Source organism: Triturus cristatus, chromosome 9 (assembly GCF_964204655.1).
Source record: "Triturus cristatus chromosome 9, aTriCri1.1, whole genome shotgun sequence".
Lineage (NCBI taxonomy): Eukaryota > Metazoa > Chordata > Amphibia > Caudata > Salamandridae > Triturus > Triturus cristatus.
The window spans coordinates 524432553-524456108 of record NC_140592.1 but is presented as its reverse complement, the minus strand read 5'-3'; the positions used below and the strand labels follow the sequence as shown (position 1 = coordinate 524456108).

General features: G+C 46.7%; 1 protein-coding gene across 1 annotated transcript in view; it reads right to left on the bottom strand.

The window, feature by feature from the left end:
* Nucleotides 1–23556, bottom strand: part of LOC146798237 (solute carrier family 22 member 6-like) — a 68357-nt gene continuing 44801 nt past the window's right edge. The window contains exons 8-10 of the mRNA XM_085627945.1: nt 11570–11678; nt 9707–9910; nt 1–82 (exon numbers count right to left, since the gene is read on the bottom strand). Of these exons, the coding sequence (XP_085484071.1) occupies nt 1–82; nt 9707–9910; nt 11570–11678 (395 nt within the window). The remainder of the gene's footprint in view (nt 83–9706; nt 9911–11569; nt 11679–23556) is intronic.

Genomic DNA, 23556 nt, shown 5'->3' with positions numbered 1-23556 from the left:
TTAGAGTTTTGTCGAGTCTATCACGTGAATGACGATTTCGTCTCGATTTTCCCGAATCGTAACACATTCTTTTCTTTCTGCCCTAAAAAGAGAAAAACACAGTTTGAGTTTCCTTCCTTGATAAATTCCAAAGAATGAATAGGCCTTCATTGTATAATGTCAATCAAGGTCTCTGTGCCTAGTGCCAATGCAGTGCCTCTGACTGCAAATTAGCTGCATTAGGGCTGATGCATGAGAAAATGTTAGGATTACTTATCAATAATTTCATCACTCCAATTCAAGATTCCTTGTCTACCTTCCAGCAAAGGCATAATAGGCTCTTCCTCCATCTCACTATGTTCACTGTTATCACCGGGTCAGCCTCCAGTAAGATGACAGAATATAAATACTTAGTGCCTGATTAGGATGTCGATGGGACCACCACCTACCAACATCCAGCTGAGCGGTCTGACCATCACATTATGATGTGGTTGGTCGGTCTGCATCGATCGAAGGTACCGACCCATGCTTCCAACAGTATCAAAGAGACCGTTGGTCGGATCTTAGTCCCTACAATGGGGGCAGTGCCTGCTCAGGCACCGCTGTAGGGATTATGATGTCACTTTCCAACAGCCTTTCCATAGCAGTCCGACCGCTATAGAAAAGCTGTGGGTGAGGGAATTTGGGAGCGCTTAGCAGGGCCCGACCCTCCTGGGCCTTTTATATGAGACCCGGGGGGAGCACTTGTAGTGCCCCCCCCCAACATTCATGCCCCGTGTGCTAGACCCCGTGTGTTGCCCGGCACATGGTGCAGGGATGTTTGTAAACATGCCTTTTGCCATTGGGGCTTGAGTTGTGGCTCTTTTCCGGGTCGCAGCACAAGCCTCAATGGAAAAAGACATGTTCACGACCGCCTACACGGCGGTCGAATCATAATTCGGTGGGCGGGACCATCGGCTACCTGTCAGCTGTTCCCGTTCCCACAATGATGGCAGTCAGACACTCATCCGACTGCCATCGTAATCAGACCCTAAGACTGAGAAGAGTGAAAAAATTAGATTACAGGTAAATGGTTCAGGAATTACGCCTCATTTTCTTCCTCCTCCCATTGTTTACATTTATGAGTATGTATTCAAGTAACTCCAGTTTTAATCAAGCAGGAGTCAAATACGATCATAGACACAGAATCTGCAATATCCGTGAACCTTTAATGCCAAACCAAATCATACATATCCAATTCCCCCTGGGACACCCCTGAGTATCTGCTCCAAAAATTAGAGACCCCTTCTAGACTGACTCTGCTTACCACCTGCCTTTTCTCTGCTAGTGGAAAAGCTATTACAATAACAGACACACCCACCTACTCAGAAGCGAAACAGATGGTTCAGGACCTTCTGTCATTCATAGAAAATCTGCTTGTCAAAACACAACAGTGTGACACACATAAATCTCAACTGCCCTGCATAGGGACACTTCCACTAGTGAAAACGGGTCAGGGAAGAAAACTAGACTCACAATCCATTCATCCCTTCATTTTTATGCAACTTTGAAGCCACCTTAGGACCAAATCAGATCATATAAAGGATAATTCTAATTGGAAAAAGTTTGAGACAGTTACCAGAGATCTAAGATACCATAGTTTCCTGGCAGACATGATGATTACCAGAAAGGTCTTTAGAATTATGTTCTACAAGGAAACCTGCTCTAAGGACCATGGCCGGACTGGCTGTGGGAAGGCATCGGGTGTTTCCCCGGGAAGCTGGAAGGGTCGGGCCTGTTTTTGTAGTGGTGGCCAGTTTTGTTACTGGAGGTTGGTTTTGCAGTAGTGTTTCAATATTGGCCCCCAGTAACAAAAGCAGCAGTGCCTCACGTTTGCCCCCTGGGGGGCTTGTCCAACAAAATTGCCAGGGCTGCTTTGGATTCCCAGTCCCGCCCTGCTAAGGACTTGAATCAGCTCGGATTCCCTGTTGGCTGCAAAAGCCAGAGGGAGTTCCCTGGCAGGAACCCCAAGGTAAGTGCTGAATGCTCCAAAGTAAATATTTTCAGAATATTGGCCAGAAAATCCATGCACTCCAAAAGGCCACTGCATAGTGCTGTGAAGGCCTTAATTGTTGTCCAGGTCCCAAATGCCTTCTAGCAAATACTCTTATGGGCCAGTGAACTGCACCATCCAACTCTCTGGACAGGGTCTGTTGCGGAAACATTAGCCTCTCAAATGCCAGACCCTGACTAATTCCACTGCCAGATCTGAAGAACTGGGCACTTTCAAACAAACTGGATATATGAACTCAAAAGATAACTCTTGATGGCACATCAACTGGAACAATCCTATGTTCCTGCAGAACTGAGCACATTTTCTACATAAAAACAGTAAGAGAGAATTACATGTTGTTCGGTATTGCTATTTAATTCAAGACACTAATGAAGTGTCATCTATTTAATTTAAGACATTAGTGAGCTGTCAATCATGAATTGAAAATGAAAATGACTTTTTTATACATATATCTAAATTGAGGGAATTACTGAAATTATCTCTACTATTATCTACTACTAACTAATGTTGTTAGTTTTGCTCTTACATTCTTAATAAAAAATCGTGTAAAACCAGTAGACATCTGAGTTATTCAGTAGTTACAATTGTAAATGCTGGGTGCTATCGGTTTTTAGAAATTATCATTTTTGATCTTTGATCTATGAAACGTCCCACATTTTAGCACTGATGATGCTAGTTTTGATACATATACAATTTATTAACATAAACATGGTAATTCTATGAGTAATGTAATATAGTATTAAACTAATTTCAAAAATATTGAAGAGACATTGAAGAAATCAAATTAAGTTAAAGAACTGGTAACCTACCAGATTAAAAAAACCTCACTTTTTCATGTGATTTATAATTTAGTTTTTTGCCATTTCCATCTGTATTTATCCATATTTATGTTTTATCTGTATTTATCCATATTTATTTTGGGTTTTGTGGAAAAAGAAAGCTGAAATTAGTATATTTCCACATTTATTTAACCGATAAATATGCACGCATGTTTTAACATCTGCCAGGTTTCAGTGCTGTCACCACCCGCAGAAGATAAATCAGTGCACTTATGTAAAAATATGCAAATTTCAGTACCAACTTTGTACATATCTACTGCTGTTAAAGCCTCTTTACTAAAATCCCTTTCTTTTTTAACCCCCTTATATATCAATCCACACATCTATTGGCCTGGCAGTCATGGCAGACAAAATGTAGAATTACTCAAAAAGCAACCCAATTTCCGTTTTTATCCATATTTAAAAATAAATACAGACAAGAAAATGTATGTTTTCTGTCTGTATTTATCTGTAAAAATCTGTAAAAACTTAAAACAGGGAGCCTTAGTTATTATAAGTGATTCAAGTTTATTGAAAAAAGAGCACCCTACAATGCTTTTGTTTGTTCCTCAAGAACAGTATGATCACTAAAGCTAGAGCCTCCCTAAATTATGGCCAATAAATGTAGAATAGAGAATGTCTATTTATGATCAATATTATCATAAATTAATTTTGTATATTTTTTTAAAATGCAGAATGAAATAAATGCTACTGCATTATTAGCTTAATATTTTAAATAGATATTTAACTAACTAAAATATATTAAATTAAATTACAAATATTTTGAAAAAATGTATACCACCTCAAGTAAAATCTTAATCAATATTACTACAACCCATGCAAAGTATTAATTCAAATTAATTTACATTAATATAAATATTTAAAACCAAATACATTTATGTCTACATTACAAACATTATTAAACTACGTCATAACAAAATATTAATTTTTGTATTTATGCAAAAAAATTATAATAACACTAAAATAAATGTATACATATATTTTAAAAGTCAAATAGATTAATTTATTTTAACATTATTTCATTTTTTTTTTTAACCCCTTGCCTCCATTATCAAATGCACTGATACTTATCAGGGAAAAATATCCCTGGAAGTTAGAACACCAAAATCCCCATTTTGAAAGCTAAGATTGTTTAAAGTGATAACCATTGCAATCAATAAATTTAGGATACCTGTATTTTATTTTGGGTGAAAATTATCACACACAAAGTCAGGCCCCGCCTAATGAGGGCCTCCGTGTTTATGGTGATGAGTCTTCACAATCCCTGGGAGGGCCTCTAATTGTAGAGAGTCACAATTTGCGACCTACCTCATTAATATTCATGAAATAGGCCCGATTGCGACCCACTATGATTTAGATTTTAATAATCAACCTCTTAGTGCATAGGTCGGTTATTAAAATACTTTACTGGTCACAGAAATACTGGTTGGAATTTGTTCAAGATGTCCCCTTCCTTGCTGTGGCTGTTCACCTTTTATTTCATTGCATACACTGGCAGTGTGGCTCACTGTTATTAACACCAAGGCAGCATCTCCTGTATTTGAGATTAGCTCAGGAGAGGATATTCTTGGAACTCCGAACTTGAGGAGAGTACTGTCCAGCCTTGACCCTTTGATCACTGATAAAACATAACATGACCATAAACTGTATTGCACAATTTCAAAAATTTTAATCTATCACAAATAAACTTTCTTTGGTCACTCCTTATAATATCTTGATGAGTTCCAAATAGAAATTATAACTTTAAGAATACCTCGGCTTTTTAGGCAATATCGGCATTCTTTAATTGCTCGGTAGATTTTGACCACTTGCTTTTTATCCTTAATACATGATCAAATCCAAGACCAGTGCTGATCTTGAATGCACACAAGTGCAGTCTGATGCTAAAAATATCATGAAACATGGTATCAAAGACAACAAAGAGCTCCAATAAAATCAGTACGTGCTCTGCTGTCCTCAACCAGCATCAAACGGGCATTATTAAAAATGGTAAATACAGCTGTCCCCCTGCTGTGCACAGATCTAAACCCTAATTCAATTTGGTCTAGGATAGTTAGAAAAAATATTACCCATGGCATGTAAGGCAGAGTGTCCACTCAGGGTTGCAGCACCGTTTGTGCCACCCTTTGTGTAATAAAGACTAAAATGTCTCCTAGCTTGCCACTGCATACTAAAAGGGCAGTGGTAACCCTGCTAGTTCAACTTTGCACTTCAAACTAATAGCAAAATCTCCATTTCCCTGAGCAGTATATGTAAATCTCCCCTAAGGAAGGCCTATTGAGCCCTAAGACATAGAGCTGTATAATATTAAGTGGGAATTATATTTTATATGTATATGTCCTGACAGCAACACTTTCAAATTGTCGTTTGCTGTGAGAGAGTTAGTGGCCCCATTGGCTAAAACAGGGTCACCAGCTGACCACTCAGCCTGGCTGACTTCTGAGTAGGACTATTTAGATGGATACATAAGGTATTGAATTAATCATGGCCTTAAACCCGACTTGATGGCCAAGTCGAATTTAATGTCACTATTAAAGAAATGCAACTTTTAGAAAGTTGCCACTCTGTGACCCAGTTTGTCCAGTGGCCTGACACAGTCACTGGCTACCAGACAGCTTTCTGCTCTCCTGGGGAGTCATGTGAATGACTCCCAGGCTTAGGAATAATAGCAACTTGCTAGAGGGTGAGGTGTTACTTCCTCTTCACAGGTAGCCACTGATGGTGTTAGTACAAAAGGCAAGATTCAGAGGCAAAGCCCCCTTTGGTTAGTAAATGGGCAATCATACTCTTGAGGGGATGCCATGTGTTCAGGTAGACAGGCAAGTGGCGGGAACAGTGAGTGGAGGCCAGTGTTGAAATCGGTTTTCCTGTTGGCATGTAGCCCAAGGGTAGCCACAGCTCTAGGGTGGGCTACCAAGCTCCTAATATATGGGAAAAGGTTCAGACATCTTAAGAGTGGTAGAATAGTGCACTCTGGGATTGCTAAATACTACACATAGCCGGAAAGATGTCACCAAGAGAAAGGGTTCCGGGTAGACTATTGACTAGTGACCGCATCATCCCCCCAGGGCACTTTCTAGGGATCAATAGGGCACCTCTGGGACCCTGAGCCTCGGACCATCCCATAACTAGAAAGAGGACCAAAGTAGGGCTGCCCTGCTGACCCTGGAGTTGGCAAAGGGAGACTGCACCAACTGCTGGACTGCACCTGCCACACCCTGGGCTAGCGAACAGAGGACTGTGTCGGTGGTTCCTGGCTTGGGGAAAGGTTGAGCCCCAGACCAAAGAAGTGACTCCAAGGGTCAGTTGGCTGACCCCCTGGAACCAGCACCAGGGCCATCAAAGCTGAAGTAGCCCACTTCGGCAAGTCAGTAACCATTTTGGAAGAATCATCACTGACTGCCGCTGGGCACCCCAAGAAACTGATACTCGATGGTCAAAAGTTGTACCCGAGTCCACTGGACCGGGGAATGTCGTGTAAGACCAGATTGGTCACTCAAGAGGGAGACTAGCCTCCACCAAGGGATATCGTTGGAACTGCAGTGGACGGAGATGGTAGCCCAGTTGCAGCTGGCCTTCTACTGTCTCAAAGAGTACTTTGAGAGGCCCGACCTCTGTGGCCAAAGTTGTCCCACCTAACCCATGGACTGAGGAATAACTGCAAAGGCACCCCATAAACAGCACAGTACCCAGAGCATCCTTGAGTATCTTCCATCTCCTGCATCAGCAGCATCAAGACCACCCCATTGAAGTTTATGGCAGTCCTGTGGTAATGTTTGGAAGTGGACTAGAAAACGCTTTGAGGCCAGGTAACTATCCAAATACTCCTTACTGCCCCCCACCACAACGTTCTCTCCGTTGGATTTGGCCACCCAAGTCAGGCCACAGTAGTTAAAATCAACTCATAGAAATTTTTCAAACGTTTACGAACTTTACAGTTACCAATGCTTGTTTGAGGTTGAACTAAGTCTCTCCTGAACCCGCCAGTGGATTTTGCTCATCTTGAACTTTGAAAATATATAAAAATATAATCTATTTTTCTAAATTGATGCTAAATTTCTTCTGTGTCGTGTGGCTTTGTTATTTGGTTGTTTGGTACTGCTAAATGCCATACACTAGTTCTTTTGTTTAAGCCGTGCTGCTCGAAGCCACAGCTAGGGTGGAGCTTAAGGTTTTGAGCCTGACTGGACCCAGGACAGTTTTTGCGAGTGTATTGAGAAGTAAGTCTACACAGCCATACCATTTAATACACCCAAATCCGCACATTTTATTATAACATTTTTTTGTATTGTTAATTAAGTTTTTTATTGATTCATGTCTCCTTAGCAGAATTATTTCTTTGTTTTCCAGTTTATATGTTGTCCTCCGTATTCACTCTAATCCTTTGCAGACCCATTTAGCTTGAGTGAGCTTTGTGGTATAACTTATACCAGGGCCTGAAAGGTCTTGTCCATCTAGTAAAGTTCATTTTAACCCGTGCTAGCATTTAATCTATTTGTAAACTTGGATTTATAATCTGTGTACATGTGTTCTAAATCATGGGGATTAGAAAAGGTCTAAAGGTCAGTTGTCTCAGATTTGATCTTTTCACCTGCGATTTTTAACCAGGAGAGAAACCCATATGTGTGACCTGAGAGGTAGTGCCTGAGCGTTCACTTTTATCTACTGGTTAAATATTAGTGCGACTTGGTCTCTTCCTGGGAGAAGCAAATAATTCAAGGGTTTGCTATTAGAGAGTGATGTGTGAAATGGCAGACGAGATATGTGCTACATTTTGTGATAGAGAATAGGGTCCTCTAAACTCTATGTGAAGCCTAAGTCTAGTTTGTCACCAGCGCCGGGGGTAGGGAAGGCCACAAAATGGAACAGTCCTAGGAAGGCAGAGCCACCAATAATATCTGCAGTATCTCCGCAATCAGGACGACAATCAATCCACATATTGAAGTGCCTAAGCAGGAGAAATATGGCTGCAGATTGTAACAGAATTAATAATAATTCTAAAAGGCCCACGGTTACAGCCCGCGCCAAGGAGTCGCTATAAAATGACAGGTATACTTTTTAGTAAAGATCGTATCTTAGCTTTGACTGTGATAGGCACCTTCTCTTTTAAATGAGGTGGATCACAGAACTCTGACATCACTTCCTGTAACATCACTCCATGTGACCCCCATGGCACATTGCCTATATTATTCAGTCCCTACACTATGGCCTCGTGATGGTGGCCCATTACATTCCGTTACATAGAGTAACTCCAATTACTGTAACAGAATTCTGAGTTGTGCAGCAAACACCCCAACTCCGCTATCTTCGTCCTGAAAATGTCGTCAAGTCAAACCTGTAGCATTTTTCAGGCAGAAAATTGCCTTGTAAATTCCGGCCTCAGAGGATTTTGGTGCAGCAAGCACTGAAATTCGCATTGCATCTCCCAGGCAGAACTGATTAATCACACCCAAGAAATATGGAGCACCATGGAGTCACATTTTGATTCGATAATTTCACATCTGACACTGGGCCACTCATAATGTCTCTTTAGGACTGCTATTATGCTTATCTGCACGCTTGTTGCTCATTTCCTGCTCTGTCTGTGATCCTTTTCTGCTGCCAGCAAGAGATGTCCTGCTGACTAACGTGGTGGGGATCACTGTTCTTTTTTAAACTCCTTAACCTCACAGAAACAGCCAATACTATGGTAACTGCTAGGCCTGGGCGAAGCACTACGCTACGCTCGCGTAGTTTGCGAAGTTCGCGCTACTTCGCACTACGCGAACTGCACGTAGCACAGTGCGAACACGCGTAGCGAAGTGTTGCGTAGTGCTGCGGTCATTTTTTGCTTGCTCGCGGTCCTCAACGTCAAGTTGGCGACCGCGAGCAAGCAAAATGACATCCCGGCGAGACTTTTTGCTTGTTCGCGATCGCGAGCATGGAAAATAAACCTCCCGGCGAGATTCCCAACGCGAGGAGGTCAGGTTTCTCATTGCGAGGGGTCGCGTATGCTCGCGACTGCTCGCGATGAGAAACTACCAGTTCGCGTTGAGAAAGCTGCCGCTCGAGTAAAAATCTACTCGAGCAGCAGAAAACTACAGCTCGCACTGTGCAAGATGCCATTTTCAATGATTGCACAGTGCCGGTTGCTTGTCCGCACTGTGCAATCATTGAAAACAACATCTTGCACAGTGCGAACATGTTACTACGCAGTTCGCGAAGTGCTACGCGTTGCTCGCGTAGTGCGAACTTCACTTTGCGTAGCTTCGCGAAGTGCTACTTCGCGAACTACGCCCACCCTTAGTAACTGCACGATGTAATTCGGGCCATAGGCCATCAGGACCAGGGCTGCATTAAGGTCAGAATGGAGCCACCACAAGAGAATGCCATATTGTAACAAACAGCTTCAAAGCCTTTGTTGCACGGATCAGTTCTGAAGTGTAGAAAAATGTTAGGACACAGTTCAAGGCTGAGAATAATTTCAGGATCTTGTTTTGAGATTCTTTCTATATTGCAGTAGGTTTGGCTCTATTTTGAGTCTCACTGTTCTAGAGTCTGACTACTGTACTGGTGAAGGACTTGCTCCTGGTTTCATGAATTTGGCGAGGTACATTGTGAAGGGTATTATTGTTTTCTGCCCTAAGTAGGCTATGTGGTTGTGGATACATTTGTGAGTCCAGCAGGCAGTTTGAAAAGAGATCTTGTTTCCCCAGGGTAGTCCGGGTAACACTGTAGCGTGTGCTGGAGAAGAGGCTGAACTAAGGTCCAGGAAGATACAGGAGAAAATATATCACCAGGAAATCATAGAGACATTGGGGTACTGCAAGGCAAGGAAGGGAAAAGGAACGCTTACCTCTTCTCCACCTCTTCAATTGTGTCCAGTAACGGGCAGTTCAGCATCTCAGGCAGGAAGCAGGCCGCAACCCCAGACACGATAGGGCACACTCCAAATATCGCCAGTGGCAGGAAAGGAAAGTAGTCCCCTGCCATTAGGACTGCAGGGGCCACAATGCCACCAAGACGCGCCATCATGGTGGTGAATCCCATGCCAGTCTGCCTGCAACAATGAAGATGGATAAAGCTATTAGGCAAGTAGCATGGCGTGCAGTGAAATCCAACAAGCAATATTTGCCTCGACACAGAATGTAATTTCCAATGACTGAACGTCTAGGCCAACCAGGCTTAGCTCTCACTGCAGAACAGAGTTCGCTCTCGCTTGGGTAGGGTAGCTCATTGAGGTGTGTAACCTCGGCAGAGATCAGCCAGTTACATGTAGGCCACATGTGTGAAGGTTGACTCAACTGTCTAATCTTCCCAGGACAATACATTAGTGGTACTAAGCAGGAAGCAATTCACTGTACGGGGTACGCTGTAACAATGGTCAGTATTATATACTCAGCCATCCTGCCTTCAAGCCTGGTGTTACACCTGATTGTTTCTAATAACCAACATGGGGCTGTGGCATTTTCGGGGTGCAAGTTTGAAATGCAGTGTAGAGATTAGAGGAGCTAAAACTCAAGTGTTTTAAGAGTAATTTTGGTTCTGTGTCTAGGAGCTTGTAATGAAACAGAATCTTGTATTATCCGGTAAATAGTCAATGAGTTTAAAGAACTTTTCAATGCAGGCTTTAATCACTTTGCTTGATAATGCGCTGGGTAAAATAACTGTGCTGTGTCCTATTTGAAGCTCTTGCATAGTAAACATTCGAAGGGCTTTGTTCCGCCATGTTAGACTGCTGTGCGTCTGCACTGTTGCAACAATGAAGGTCTGCCTACCTATGACTTTGAGGGGCCACACTAGCTACATAGCAACGGCAGGCCTTACTTCCCGCGAGACTGTACTTTTGAAGTAGAATTGGGGAGCTCAGAAAGATGAACTTCCTTTTTACAATCTTTAGAAACACATGTGAAGAGCTAGCTGGCTGTAACTCAGCATTGGGTCGAATTAAACGGACGTGGTAAATTAAGGTATGGTCTTGAAAAGTGTGTTTGAGAAAGTGCTAGTCTGAAAAGGGTAAATCTGGCGGGTTACGCAGCAGTCCTGAGGTCGCAATATGATTGGCGGAGCTGCTGCGGCCCTGCCAAACACATAACGAGTTTCCTCACTGCCACACTTTTCATGGCAGTCCCACAGCCATGAAAAGTGTGGTGGTGAGGAAACAAAGGGGGCCCTACTGACCCCCCTTCTGCCTCACGCCATGTGGTTGCACATGGGGGGCACAACATGTGCCCCCCTGGGTGCATGCACACCAGATCCTGCACAGCATGGACTGCAGCAGTACATGCCGTGCAGGTACTGTCTTTGACGTTCCCATTGAGGCGCCTATTTCATAGGCATCGCCCTGGGAACGTCTGTCAGACAGGAGAAAACTCCTAATCTAGCGGGAGGTTCAAACTTGGGTTTGGCGGTGTAGGAGCGGGGCGGTCCACTCCCGCACTGCCAAACTCATCATAAGGTTCTTCGTTTGTAAAAGTTCAGTTCAGAAAAATTGCATTTTATTAAATGATTATTTTAGAGATAATTTTGTGCGGAGTGTGGAATTAAGAGTGCTTAAAAACATAAATGTTAATTTATAAACTGAAGCTATATTTTTGTGTATTTATTTTATACATTATATATTTTGTGACCTCATCAATGGAGGACATCAAACTGGTGGCCAATGGTGTTACAAAATGTAGATTCTGTCATTTCCCAGCCTCAAATATCACTGCTTTACCTGACCACGGTGGGGAAGAGTTCTCCGCTGTAAAGGTAGCAGCAGAGTGAGGAGGCAGCCAGACTTCCTTTCCCTAGCACGACCAGGGTGATTCGCAGAGAAGTCATGTCTAGAAGCAAAAGGAAACTATTACAGTACCTAACTAATAAATAGTTCATAGTCCCCATATTCTCCATTGCTAGTAAGTGCACGTGAAATGCACGTAGGTCTACTGATATTTGTTACAGTCATATCTCAAAAATGACCTCTCCTAAAGAATGCTGTGATAACATCCAGATTCCAGGTAGCACTCAATAGCCAAGGTCTTGTCAGACATATGCAGTAACCATGCTGAGATCTGTACAGTCACAGATTTATGTCATCATCATCATAATCTTTATTTCGGTCACTGTGGACCATAAAAGCAGTAACATTTTACCATATTTACAATAAAAGAGTAAGATTAGATGAAAATCAACACATTAATCCAGAAAAACATTTTTAAACAACATAAATTACTTAAGAATTGGTACTAGTGGCTTTCATTAATCGATTTCGAATGAACCCCATCGTCGTTAAAAATTTGGCAACGGCAAATACAGTTGGTGCGGATATGTCTGACTTTAGGACTCTGTAAGCAGGGTAATGTTCCCTAAAACCCAAATTTCTAAGGAGTGGAGTAAGCCAGTATTTTCGAGGTGTATTGTATGCAGGGCAGAAAAAAATAACATGTATATCATCTTCTCGCCTAGATGGACAATTTGGGCAATTCACTGTTGAGTTTGTTTCAGACCAATGTGCAACTTGTGCCCTCAGGGGAAGTGTACCATACCGCCACTGCATGAAGAGCTTCCTTGTAAGTTGGGGAGCTATATCGTCAAGGACTTTTTCCAGATGGTAATGATCTTTGATAGTAAGAAACGGATTAGAAAGGGATTCCTGGCGCAGGGACTCAGTTGCAACCTGTAGCTTGTATTCATAACACACCTTTGATAGGGTACTACGGGATATCCTGCAACAAGCATTCTCCGGGTTTGACCACAGATCCGGCCTCCCCAGCATATCAAAACTATGCTTGATATATTTAAACCAGGGTATTTGTAACAGCTTGGGGAGGCGCAGAATTTCTGCCAATTCGGCTCTATAGCTCGCCAGGTCAGGTGAGCTCCATAATCTACGCCAAAAAGTCAGGGGTTTAAGACCCAACTCCTCGGAAATAGGTCTAATACCAAGGTCAAGTCTTAACGGTAGAAGTGGGGTGCTAGTCGGGAGTGCAACCAGTTGTCTAATAAAGTTATTTTCGGTAATCTGTAATTTCCCCTTTTATAGATGTGGAGGGGAGGGCCGAGGGGTTTGTATGTTGACCCAGACAACATCCTGCATATGCCACCCGTGCGTTGCACAAGTTTCAAGTTCGCCTTGTTTATATGAGAGTCCCAGGACATAGATTGAGTAAGGGTTACCCCCAGGTATTCAAAGGATGAGACCCGTTCCAATCTAACGGACCCTATCAAGGGGCTTGGACGTGATGAGGGTAGCGGGTTGAAAATCATGAACTTGGTTTTAGTCGCGTTAATTTCCAATCCGCGACCCTCACAAAAATTTATGAAACCGTCCAACACCCTCTGGAGGCCCATAGGGGATTTAGAAAGCAGCAGGGTGTCATTCGCGAACATAATTGCGGGCACCCTGCTGCCATTCAACCTGGGTGCATCAATGTCTCTTAAGCCTCGCAGAAAATCTATGACCCCATCGACGAAGAGGCAGAACAGGGTTGGTGCAAGGACACAACCCTGTCTGACCCCTGTGTCTACGGGGAAGCAATCGGAAAGGGCTCCCCCTCTACCACACCTTACCCTAGCGAAGTTGCCCTGGTGCAATCTCATTAGCATAGATGTGATATCGGCCGGAACATCTAGATCTTTTAAAACTAACCATAACTTGTCTCTAGGTACCAAGTCAAACGCCGCTCTTAAGTCAACAAAGACTCTATACAGAGTACCGCCCTCAATTAATACAGTCTTCCAGTATAACAGGTTAAAACGGAAGATCTGGTCGGTGGTGGAGACCCCCTCTCTGAACCCAGCTTGATACGGGCTCAGTATCTCCTGTTCGTCCATCCAGACCTGTAGGCGATTTAATAGCAGTCTGCTGAACAGTTTTTGGGGAACGTCAATCAGACTGATAGGTCTGTAATTGGAGGGGAGTAGGGGGGGAGCCCTTTTTATGTATTGGTACTATCTCAGCACCCAGCCATGTGTTTGGAATCTCCATTCCATCTAAAATAGAATTGAAAAGAATTAGTAAGTAAGGGGCCCATACAGCGGGTTCATGTTTAAATAAATCTCCAGGAAGGCCGTCTAGGCCTGGGGCCTTTCCTGAGGGTAGCCTTCCTATCACATCCTGTACCTCTGTTAATGTAAATGATAGACTGGTCGGTTTATTTGTGTCGAGGGTAATGGGGTTAGGTCGGGGATCATCAAATGCACTATATAAAGCTTTAAAATGGTTTTCCCATGCGGCGGCGGAAATGTTCGGCTCAGTTGCACTGACCAGCAGTTCTGAACCTGTGTTCACAAGCCGCCAGAATAGGCGGGAGTCTCCCCATTTATCATATTCCCATTCCTTTTTGGCATGGTGAATCAAAAGTTTATAGGCAGAGCGTTTTGCCCTAATGTCCTCGATACCCTTCCTCTCCTTTAATGCATTCAGAAGGGCGGTTTTAGCCTTCCGGCATGTGGAATTGTACCAAGTAGGACGAGGGAGGCGTCCAGTATTCCCATGTTGGGGTGAAAAGAGGATGTCAGACACTGCGGATATTAGTTTGTTGTGAAGCGTGCCCCAAACTATCCGATTTTCGGGGATAGTGTCGTGCTCCATACTTGTGGAGGCTTTTTCAAATATAGGAGCAACCCGGGCATAGAGCCTAGATAGTTTCTCTGGGGAGGAGGCTAATCTATCCCATTTTACTCTACGTCTGTTATTTGCCAGGGCTAGCTCTTTTTGAAAGGTCGGCCTCAGTTCCCTCCTGATCACGTGGGCGGGGAGGTTATATTCGAGCTCCAAAGCATTGTGGTCACTCTCCATCCTTGGGGATACCCGGAAGTCCTCAATGAGTGGCCACGTTGTTAGGGGAACAAGAATATAATCCACTCTTGATTCCCTGCCAGCTCTATTATATGTGTGTTTCGGAGGAATATCAGATTTTATCCGACCATTGCAGGCCCGAACTCCGAACTTTAATGTAAATGTTGTAATTTGGACAGCCAATGGTGTCCAGGCTCGAGGTCCAGGTGCCTCAAGGGGAGGTATAGACCACAAAACATCCTCTTCGTCAGTCAGGGCATCGGTCGGACCGTAGAGTGGCTCAAAGTGGCAATTTAAGTCACCACCAATCAAAAAAGGGATGCCATCCGGGATTTCTCTCAAGACATCGGTGAGTTCCTCTATAGTGCGGGATTCATGTCCGTTATTTACTGGGCGGGAATAAACATTTATCAAAAGGAGTTTATTTAGGTTAGACCATTCCAATAACACAACAAGGATGTCCTCCTTGGTGAGTGGGTCCATAATTGCACTACACCCTAAGTCTAAAGCCACCCAAGTTGCGAGGCCACCGGAAGGACGTCCCATGCCACCCCATTTTGCCCTAGTGGAAAATGTGGCATAACCTGTACAAGTTAATTCATCGCGTGCCCAGGTTTCTTGGAACATACATATGTCTTTGCTTTTGACATATGCGTTCCAATCTGGGCAGTCCAGCTTATTAATTATGCCCGCCACATTCCATGATAGTAGTTGTAATGGAGGGGAGATGGTAATATCATTATATCCAATTAGGGGTTGAGTTCTGTTAGGGGAGTTCTGCTGGAGTGGGCTGGCGTGTAAATTAGAGGCTTGGGAAATCACCGTCCTCCCATAGGGAGAAATATCAGGAACTGGGGGGCGCTAGAGGGCGCGCGAGCAGAATGGCCGCACTGCTGTGAGGCTCCTGCTGCCTGGAAGAATAATCCTTCATTTATCCTCCGAAATCCACCGATTCCCCGGCGAACACCGCGGATGTTCGTTGCTGCTGCCGTGGAGGGTGCCTGGTGAAAGTTTGGAACCTATGGCATAAGAGTTACAGGAGATATCGCCGACCGGAGTTGGAGCGGGTGCGGAGCTGTGCAGCGGTGAAGCGTGGTCCCGGATGTGCAGTTCACGACAGCCCGGGGCGCCCCACGAGGCTGGTAGGCCTCACTGACGGCCCGAGTCGCCCTGCAGTTCGAGCTGCTTCTAACGGCGGAGGATTGGGAGGAGGCACGGGACCCCCCCCCCTGCGCTGCTGTGACCAGAGAGACGGGAGGAGAAGACGCGGGCCTCTGGTGGCTTGCTGGCCGCGGCGGTGCTCGCGGAGGCAGTTTCTTGGTGGTCGTGTTGGCCTCCCCCCCCCCCCCCCCCCCCATGGTGGGGTCGGAAAACGGCGCGGGGCTTCTGAGAGCGGCGCTGAACGGCTGTGCAGGGAAGATCTGTCGTGAGGCTCGATCGGCCTTGGAGGCCCAAGCGATTGACCCGAGGTAACGGCGAGCCGGGAGAGACGAGGCCAGGACGCCACGGTGCACTACGAGGAGCAGAGGAGGAATGGCGCGCCGCTGCTCGTGAAGAGGTGAGGGGACACACGGAGGTGACGCTGGGGCGCCTGCCATACTTGTGGAATCTCTGCGCTTTGCAACAGCATAGTGCTGGCCCCACTGTGAAGTGCGGTGATTGAGGTTTTTGGAGCCCCTGAATGCTGGACCGTTGCCCCCTCTGGGACCTACCGTACATTCACTACTGGTCCTGCTGCCCATTAGATGGTGAGTCTTCATAGCTGCTGAGAGGACCAATTAACACGTGAGCGGCATTGGAGGGGCCTGCAGTGGTGGCAGTACATCCTCCCCCCTTTGCATTTGTGTACTGTGGACACTGTGGGAGTGCTTTGCGCCGACTGGCTTCCTTGACCCTGATTTGGACGGCGCCGGTGGCTCGCCCCTTTGCACACGGCCGGGGGCCCACGATATCGGCTCCTGATGGGTAAGCACGACAGCCGCCAGTCCAAGCTGTCGTTTGAGGCCCCTGCAGCGAAGAAGGATGCTCGTAGTGCCCAGGATGCGGGACGATCTGGCGTCCCGCCCGCCGAGGGGGCAAGCACTGACCCTCCGACAGCGGATTTACGACAGCTGATGCAAGAAATGAGGCAGGGTTTTGCTACTGTCGTGGACAAGGTGGATCGACTGTCATCGAGAGTGGACGCATTTGCGCAGAAACTAGACTCACATGAGGAGCGTATCGCTGAAGCAGAACGGAGGATATCTGACCGCGAGGACTCTGCTGCATCCCAGGCTGCGCAGCTCACGAGAATGGATAACGTACTGAGGGTCATAGCTGCAAAGAACGAGGAGTTGGAAGCTCGTAGTCGCCGTAACAACATTCGAGTGGTTGGTGTGCCGGAGTCCACCAATACCGGACGCATGGAGGACTACGTTGAAAAGATACTCCTGGCCACGGTAGGAGGTGAGACGCTGTCGCGGCAGTTTATTGTTGAGAGGGCGCATCGCTCCCTGGGACCGCGGCCTAAGCCTGGCGCCCCGCCTCGGCCCATAATTGCCCGACTGTTGAATTACCGTGACCGGGATGCAGCTTTGCGGGTTGCACGCACGAACAAAACGCTGTCATGTGATGGGGTCAGCTTCACGATATACCCGGACTTTACTCCTGTCGTGCAGGAGCAGAGGCGTAAATTTCTTGAGGTCAAAAGGAAGCTGCGAGCTCAGCAAATTGATTATGCACTTTTGTACCCGGCAAAATTGAGAGTCACGCACCAGGCCAAACAGCATTTCTTCACCAACCCGCAACAAGTGGACGATTTTTTGAAGACTCTTAAGAATGTGCGGAATGGGGAACCTGACCGGGATGCAGAGGACTTTGTGGCTGACACCTAGTGGGAGCCCCTGACATTTGTTATTCCTGGCCGTGCCGGCAGCTGGAGGCGGTGGTGGCGGCACCGCGGCGCATCTGATGGAACTGTGGCACCAGCTAGTGCCTCTATACAAGGAACTGCTATGGCCGGCTTTGGGATGGTGGCGGTAATGTATTCCAGGCACCTCTCCCCCCCCTCGTTTCTCTCCCCTGCTGTTGGGACGGGACGGGGTTTGGGGAGTGGATACGGGTGCCCTCTTGCTGTACCTCATAGGGAGTACCCCGATAACTGTACTGACTCTATTGCTCACGTTGAGCGTGTTGTGGGGAGTTTTGGGTGGGGGGTGGGGTTGGGATGCTGGCAAGTTGGGGACGCTTCAGTGGGTGGGGGGTGGGGGCGAGGCCTTCCTGGGGTTTTATGCCCCTTGCGAGCGCTGGGGTTTCTCTGAGATAGCCTCATATTGCTTGCGGACCGGACAGGGGCATGTACCAGTGTTGCGGATAGTGTCTGCTGATGCAGCCGTGAGGTCCTCTGGGCGGGGAATGGGTCAACTTGAGATTTGGTTACTGGCGAGACTTGTGTCGCGTTGGGACATTATCTTAGGACGGTTCTGCACCCCCCTTAGTACTATGCCTCCTCTACGGGGGTTGCCTTCCCGATCTGGTGGGTGGGGTGTGCTGTCAGTAGAGGGTTGTTCTGGGAAGGACTCGGGGGTTGGAGAATGGGGGGGGGTATTGTTTTGCAATGTTCTTGTTATGTTTAGCACCATGTATTTTATAGTCTTCTTGCACTGGGAGCGTACAGGTTTGCATACTGAGGTCATGCGAGGAGAGCTCCTCCTAATACTGGAGATGCAGGCGCACGCCCGCAAGCTACTGGGTGAGACCGCCGGCAAGGCCGTAGATTATGAAGCACGCCGTCGCAGTGGGCGGCAGACAGGATTGAGCTTTCGCATGTGCACGCATGTTACTTGCATGCGGGGTGATATAATGGTGGAAAGGGATTCCTTTTGCTACAAGCATGGTTAAACCGGACACTGACTTAAACGTATTAACTTGGAATGTGCGAGGTTTGGGGGACCCCAGAAAAAAGAGGCAGATATTATCCTACCTAGATCGACATAATGTCCACATAGCCTTCCTGCAAGAGACACATACACGACCGCAGACTTCACACAACTTTGCTTGTCGCTGGGCGGCTTGCACTTTGTTTTCCTCCTATTCCTCCTACTCTAGGGGTACAGCAATCCTGGTGAAACGGGGGGTGCCCTGGATTATGGAGGGCATGTATAGCGATGATCATGGGAGACACTGCATATTGTGGGGGAGGCTGGGTGGGGTGGCGGTTGCCCTGATCTGCTGTTATGGACCCAATGTGGATGATCCACAGTACTTCGTGGACCTCAATGCGATCATTGTGGGGTTGGGCCCTAGGAGCCTTGTCTGGGGAGGGGACTGCAATCTCACGCTGGATCCGAATACGGACAGGTCGCATCCGGCCCCGCACCACTTCACCAAAGCACGCACACTGTTCTCTGACATACTAGCTGAGCATGCACTGATAGACACGTGGAGAAGCCTTCATCCTGATGCTAGAGAGGGCACACATTTTACGGCACATGCCGGATCCTGGGCCAGACTGGACTATGTTTTCATCTCGCCCCCCTTCTACACAGCTCTGACTAACGCGGAGCATCTCCCTAGAACCTTGTCGGATCATTCGCCAGTCCGCGTCACACTGAGAGCGGCTGACCTAGCCCCCCCAGTGACAGCTTGGCGTATGCAACCACGGATGCTGCTGGATGCGGTGTTTCAAGAAGAACTGCGCGAAGAATGTCTTGATTTTTTTAAACGTAATAAAGACTCGGTACGTGCAGTGGAAACTATATGGGATGCGTTTAAAGTGACCTTAAGGGGTATCTGCATCGCAAAAGGTTCTGGTGTACTAAAAAGCATACTATCACGCTTGAATACGCTGGAAACGGAGCTTAAGACATTGGAAAGGTCGCTGGCCGACATGCCAGATGACTCTACACTTGCGCTCCTACGCGAAAAACTGACAGAATATTCGACTGAGGCCCATAGGGAACTGAAGTTTAGGGGTAAGCATTGGGTCGCCAGGCGTTATGGAGAGGGCGAACGGCCTGGGAAAGCTCTTGCGGCGACGATCCGATTGATGTGGCCTCCCACCACCGTTTTCGAAATCAGGGAGGCTGAGGGGGGAGTCTATAGCGACACTAAGAATATACTTAATGCGTTTGTGGGGCATTATCATCAGCTCTACAAGTCAACGCGTACGGGGGAGCTGCAGCTACAGGAGTACCTAGAGGACGTCTCCCTGGGGTGGCTTAGTGATGCCCAGAGGGAGTTCCTGAGCACCCCCTTTACGTTGGAAGAGGTGCGTGAGGCCATCATGCACATGCGGTCGGGCAAGGCGACTGGTCTAGACGGAATACCAATAGAATTCTATAAGACCTACATGGAGTTTATGGCTCCCGTCTTGCGCGAGGTATACGAGGACGCCCTGGAGACGGGCCGCCTGCCCCCATCGATGCGCATGGCCCTCATTACGTCCTTGCTTAAACCTGGGAAGCCCGCAAATGATTGTGACTCCTATAGACCCCTCTCGTTGCTTAATTGTGACGTGAAAATATTGGCAAAATTAATCGCTACTCGTATCAATCTGCTCCTTCCTAACTTGGTTCTGCCCGACCAGGCAGGTTTCGTGCCCGGCAGGGCGACTTCCCATAACCTGCGCACCTTTTTCTCGATCCTTAATTCCGTACACGGGGACCTCCCCATGGCAGCTGTATTTTTGGATGCCTCGAAGGCTTTTGACTCCCTGGAGTGGGATTATGTCTTTAGCATATTGGAACGTATGGGGTTCCCACTCATCTTCATCTCGTGGATACGACTCTTGTATACGTCGCCCACGGCCACGGTGTTGATCAATGGTACTCTTTCTGCGGCATTCCCCATTTCAAGGGGAACTCGTCAGGGTTGCCCCTTATCGCCCCTTCTATTTGCCATAGCTATGGAGCCCCTTGCAGCGAAACTTAGGCAACACCACAAGGACAAGGCATTGAGATGCTTTCAAAGACAGATCCTGATTTCTATGTACGCGGATGATATTACGCTGTATATACGAGACCCCAGCACTAATCTCAATCCGATTCTTAGGGAGTTCATCCGATTTGGCAAGTTATCAGGGATTATTATTAATTGGAACAAGTCGCGGATCTTCCCTCTTACTGCAGCTACTGAGCGTTTTGAGCTAGATTACCCCCTCGCCTGGAGTGAGGGAGACTTTAAATACCTGGGTATTCACATTGAGAAGGGCAAAGATGAGTTGATGAGAGCCAACTATGGGACGACGATGACTCGTATCTCTGACTACGTTGCTAGATGGATAACGCTCCCCCTCTCGATGGCGGGGCGAGCGTCATTGATAAAAATGGTGATACTACCACAGCTGCTTTATCTCTTTTTAAATATACCCTTTCATCCGGGCAGTTATTTTTTTCGGTGCCTTCGTACTGAGCTCCTCAGACTGGTTTGGGGAGGAAAGTCGCCTAGAATCAAGTGGGAGGTCCTTACTCGGCCCTATATCCAGGGCGGGTTTGGGATACCTGATTTTGAGCTCTATTTCCAGGCAGCGCAGGCCCACTACGCCTACTTTTGGATCCATCAGCCGAGATATATGCCCCAACTTGCTGCGGAGCATTGGCTTTCACACCCGATACCCATAGAGGGTGCGTTATATAGCTCGCTGCGGGGGGAGGAAGCGCTGGCAGCGACGGTGGCGAGCACTGTGCTGGCCTGGAATAAAATCACTGCTAGACTGAAGGCCCCTATGTTATATGCACCGCTTTTGCCCCTTATTTATCACCCTAGCATGCCCCTGTTGCAGGAAGGAGGGTTCCGTAGGTGGACTGGCTCTCTCAATGTTAGGACATGGGGAGACCTATACCATAATGGTACTTTCCGCACGCTGGAGCATTTATGCGGTGACACCCACCCTTCTCCTCTAGAGGTGTTTTTCTACATCAGACTTCGGCAGGGGATTAAGGCCTTAACGTCTGACTTCCCAAACGAGCCCCACGCTGTAGCTCCCCTACAGCGCATCCTTTTTGACGAGGCCCCCACCAGGTTGGTCTCTAGGATCTATAACTCGGTACATACTCTGGTCATTGCCCCGCAGCTAGAGGTTCGGGAGAAGTGGGACCGTGAATTGCAGGCTCCCTTAACAGACAAGCAGTGGGAGTTCTGCCTGCAGCAGACAGATCGCATCTCTGCGAGCAGTCGCCTCAGAATAATTCATTATAAATATATCCACAGAGTGTACTATACCCCGGCTCGGCTTTATAGATATCACCTTTGTGAAGATGACAGATGCGATAGATGTCGCGCCCCTATGGCGGATTTTCTTCATTTGGCGTGGGAATGTCATGCAGTGAATCAATACTGGAGGGAGGTCTTTGAGGCTCTCTCCATAATGATTAATTCAGAGATTGTACCCTCGCCTGTTCTCGCGCTCCTGGGATATGTAGTGCCAATACAAGCTGCATACCGTAAATTTGTGGCGCTCGCCTTCCTACTTGCCAAGCGAAGAGTTGCATGTAGATGGGGCAGGGGAAGGGCCCCCAAATTTAAGGAATGGCTGCAGGACCTCACTTACTGTCAGGAACAACTTGCCACATACTCTGAACTCCTACCGCTTACATCGAGACCTGCTGATATATGGGCTCCGCTGCACTGTTACTTATTGAGGGCGGGAAGTGCTGATGTGACTGAGTCGCCTGACTAATTACTTCATGACGTGGGAGGGTGCTATGTATCTCCCTATTATTACATGGTGTGGGAGGCTGGTGGGGGGCGGTGGGGAGGGGATGGCCTTGCAAATGTCGCGATGTGTCAACGCGGAGCTGCTGTACTTGATGGGATTTGTATCACCGTTACCTGCCTTCTATTACGTTCCAATTACTCTGTACCGCTCTTGAGTGTGAACTGAACCCAATGTATACTATATATGAGGTGCTGTATGTTCATGTGTTGGAAATTGAAAAAATAAAGTTTAAAAAAAAAAAAAAAGAAATATCAGGAACTGGGCAGGTGGGTTCATCCGATGTTGTTACAGCCTTCAAGAAATTAACTTCCTCAGTTGGAGAGTGGCTGTACACATCCATTTGCCTACCATTCCTGCACTGTCAATCTACCAAATCTAAGTTATTATATCTATTCTCGGTCGGGAAAAAGTCAAGAAGGGGTGTCCCAATCGGGTATGGAAGCATAGATTCCCTATGACCCCACCTACAACCTCTTCTCAATACTGGTTCCCAACCTCCCATTACCCGATCTTGTAGTGGTGGTGGATAGAAGAAAGATAGTGGTAGAACTTGAATAGAAGTTCCTCTGTCACGGTGTGGCCAGTTAAGTATGTGGGTGACTGACCTAGGGTCTCTAAAATTAACCAAGATACAATCTCCATCAATAGATTTCCTTGTACCTCCCAGCCACAAAGCTCTTCTAACCATCAGGATCTCACTCTTTGCACCTAAAGGGAGCGGTCTATTAGTGGAAAGCCAGTTAATCACTTTGTTTTTTAGGGCTTCCACCGGTTCTTGTGTAGAGTGTTTAAGCTCGGGTGTGCCTGCTAATATAATTATGTAAGGACTGGCTTCTGGTGGTAAATTAATTGACCTCTGGTTGGGGTCATTTTCTTTGCTATGACTCTTTATTGGAGGTGTAGTGAGCTTCTCTCTCACACTACTGTTTGGTATCCGGCCAACAGCCTGTAGGTCGGGTTGTGTGGGAATGAGTGGGGGCTTTAAGGTGTTGGTAGAAAGGGATAAATCTTTGGTTGCGGGGTGTGTTTTATTTCCCTCATGGCACCTCCCTGTAACCAGTGGCCTATTATCTTTTGAGCAAGTAACTGGAGAATGACACAGTTTCTTTTCAATGGTCTGGAGTACAGTTTCGATCTTTCCTAGCCGTACTTCCAGAGGTTTGAGCATTAGCCTCATCAAGTTACGTATGTCAGAGAGGGTAATGTCCTCCTCACCAGGGGCTGG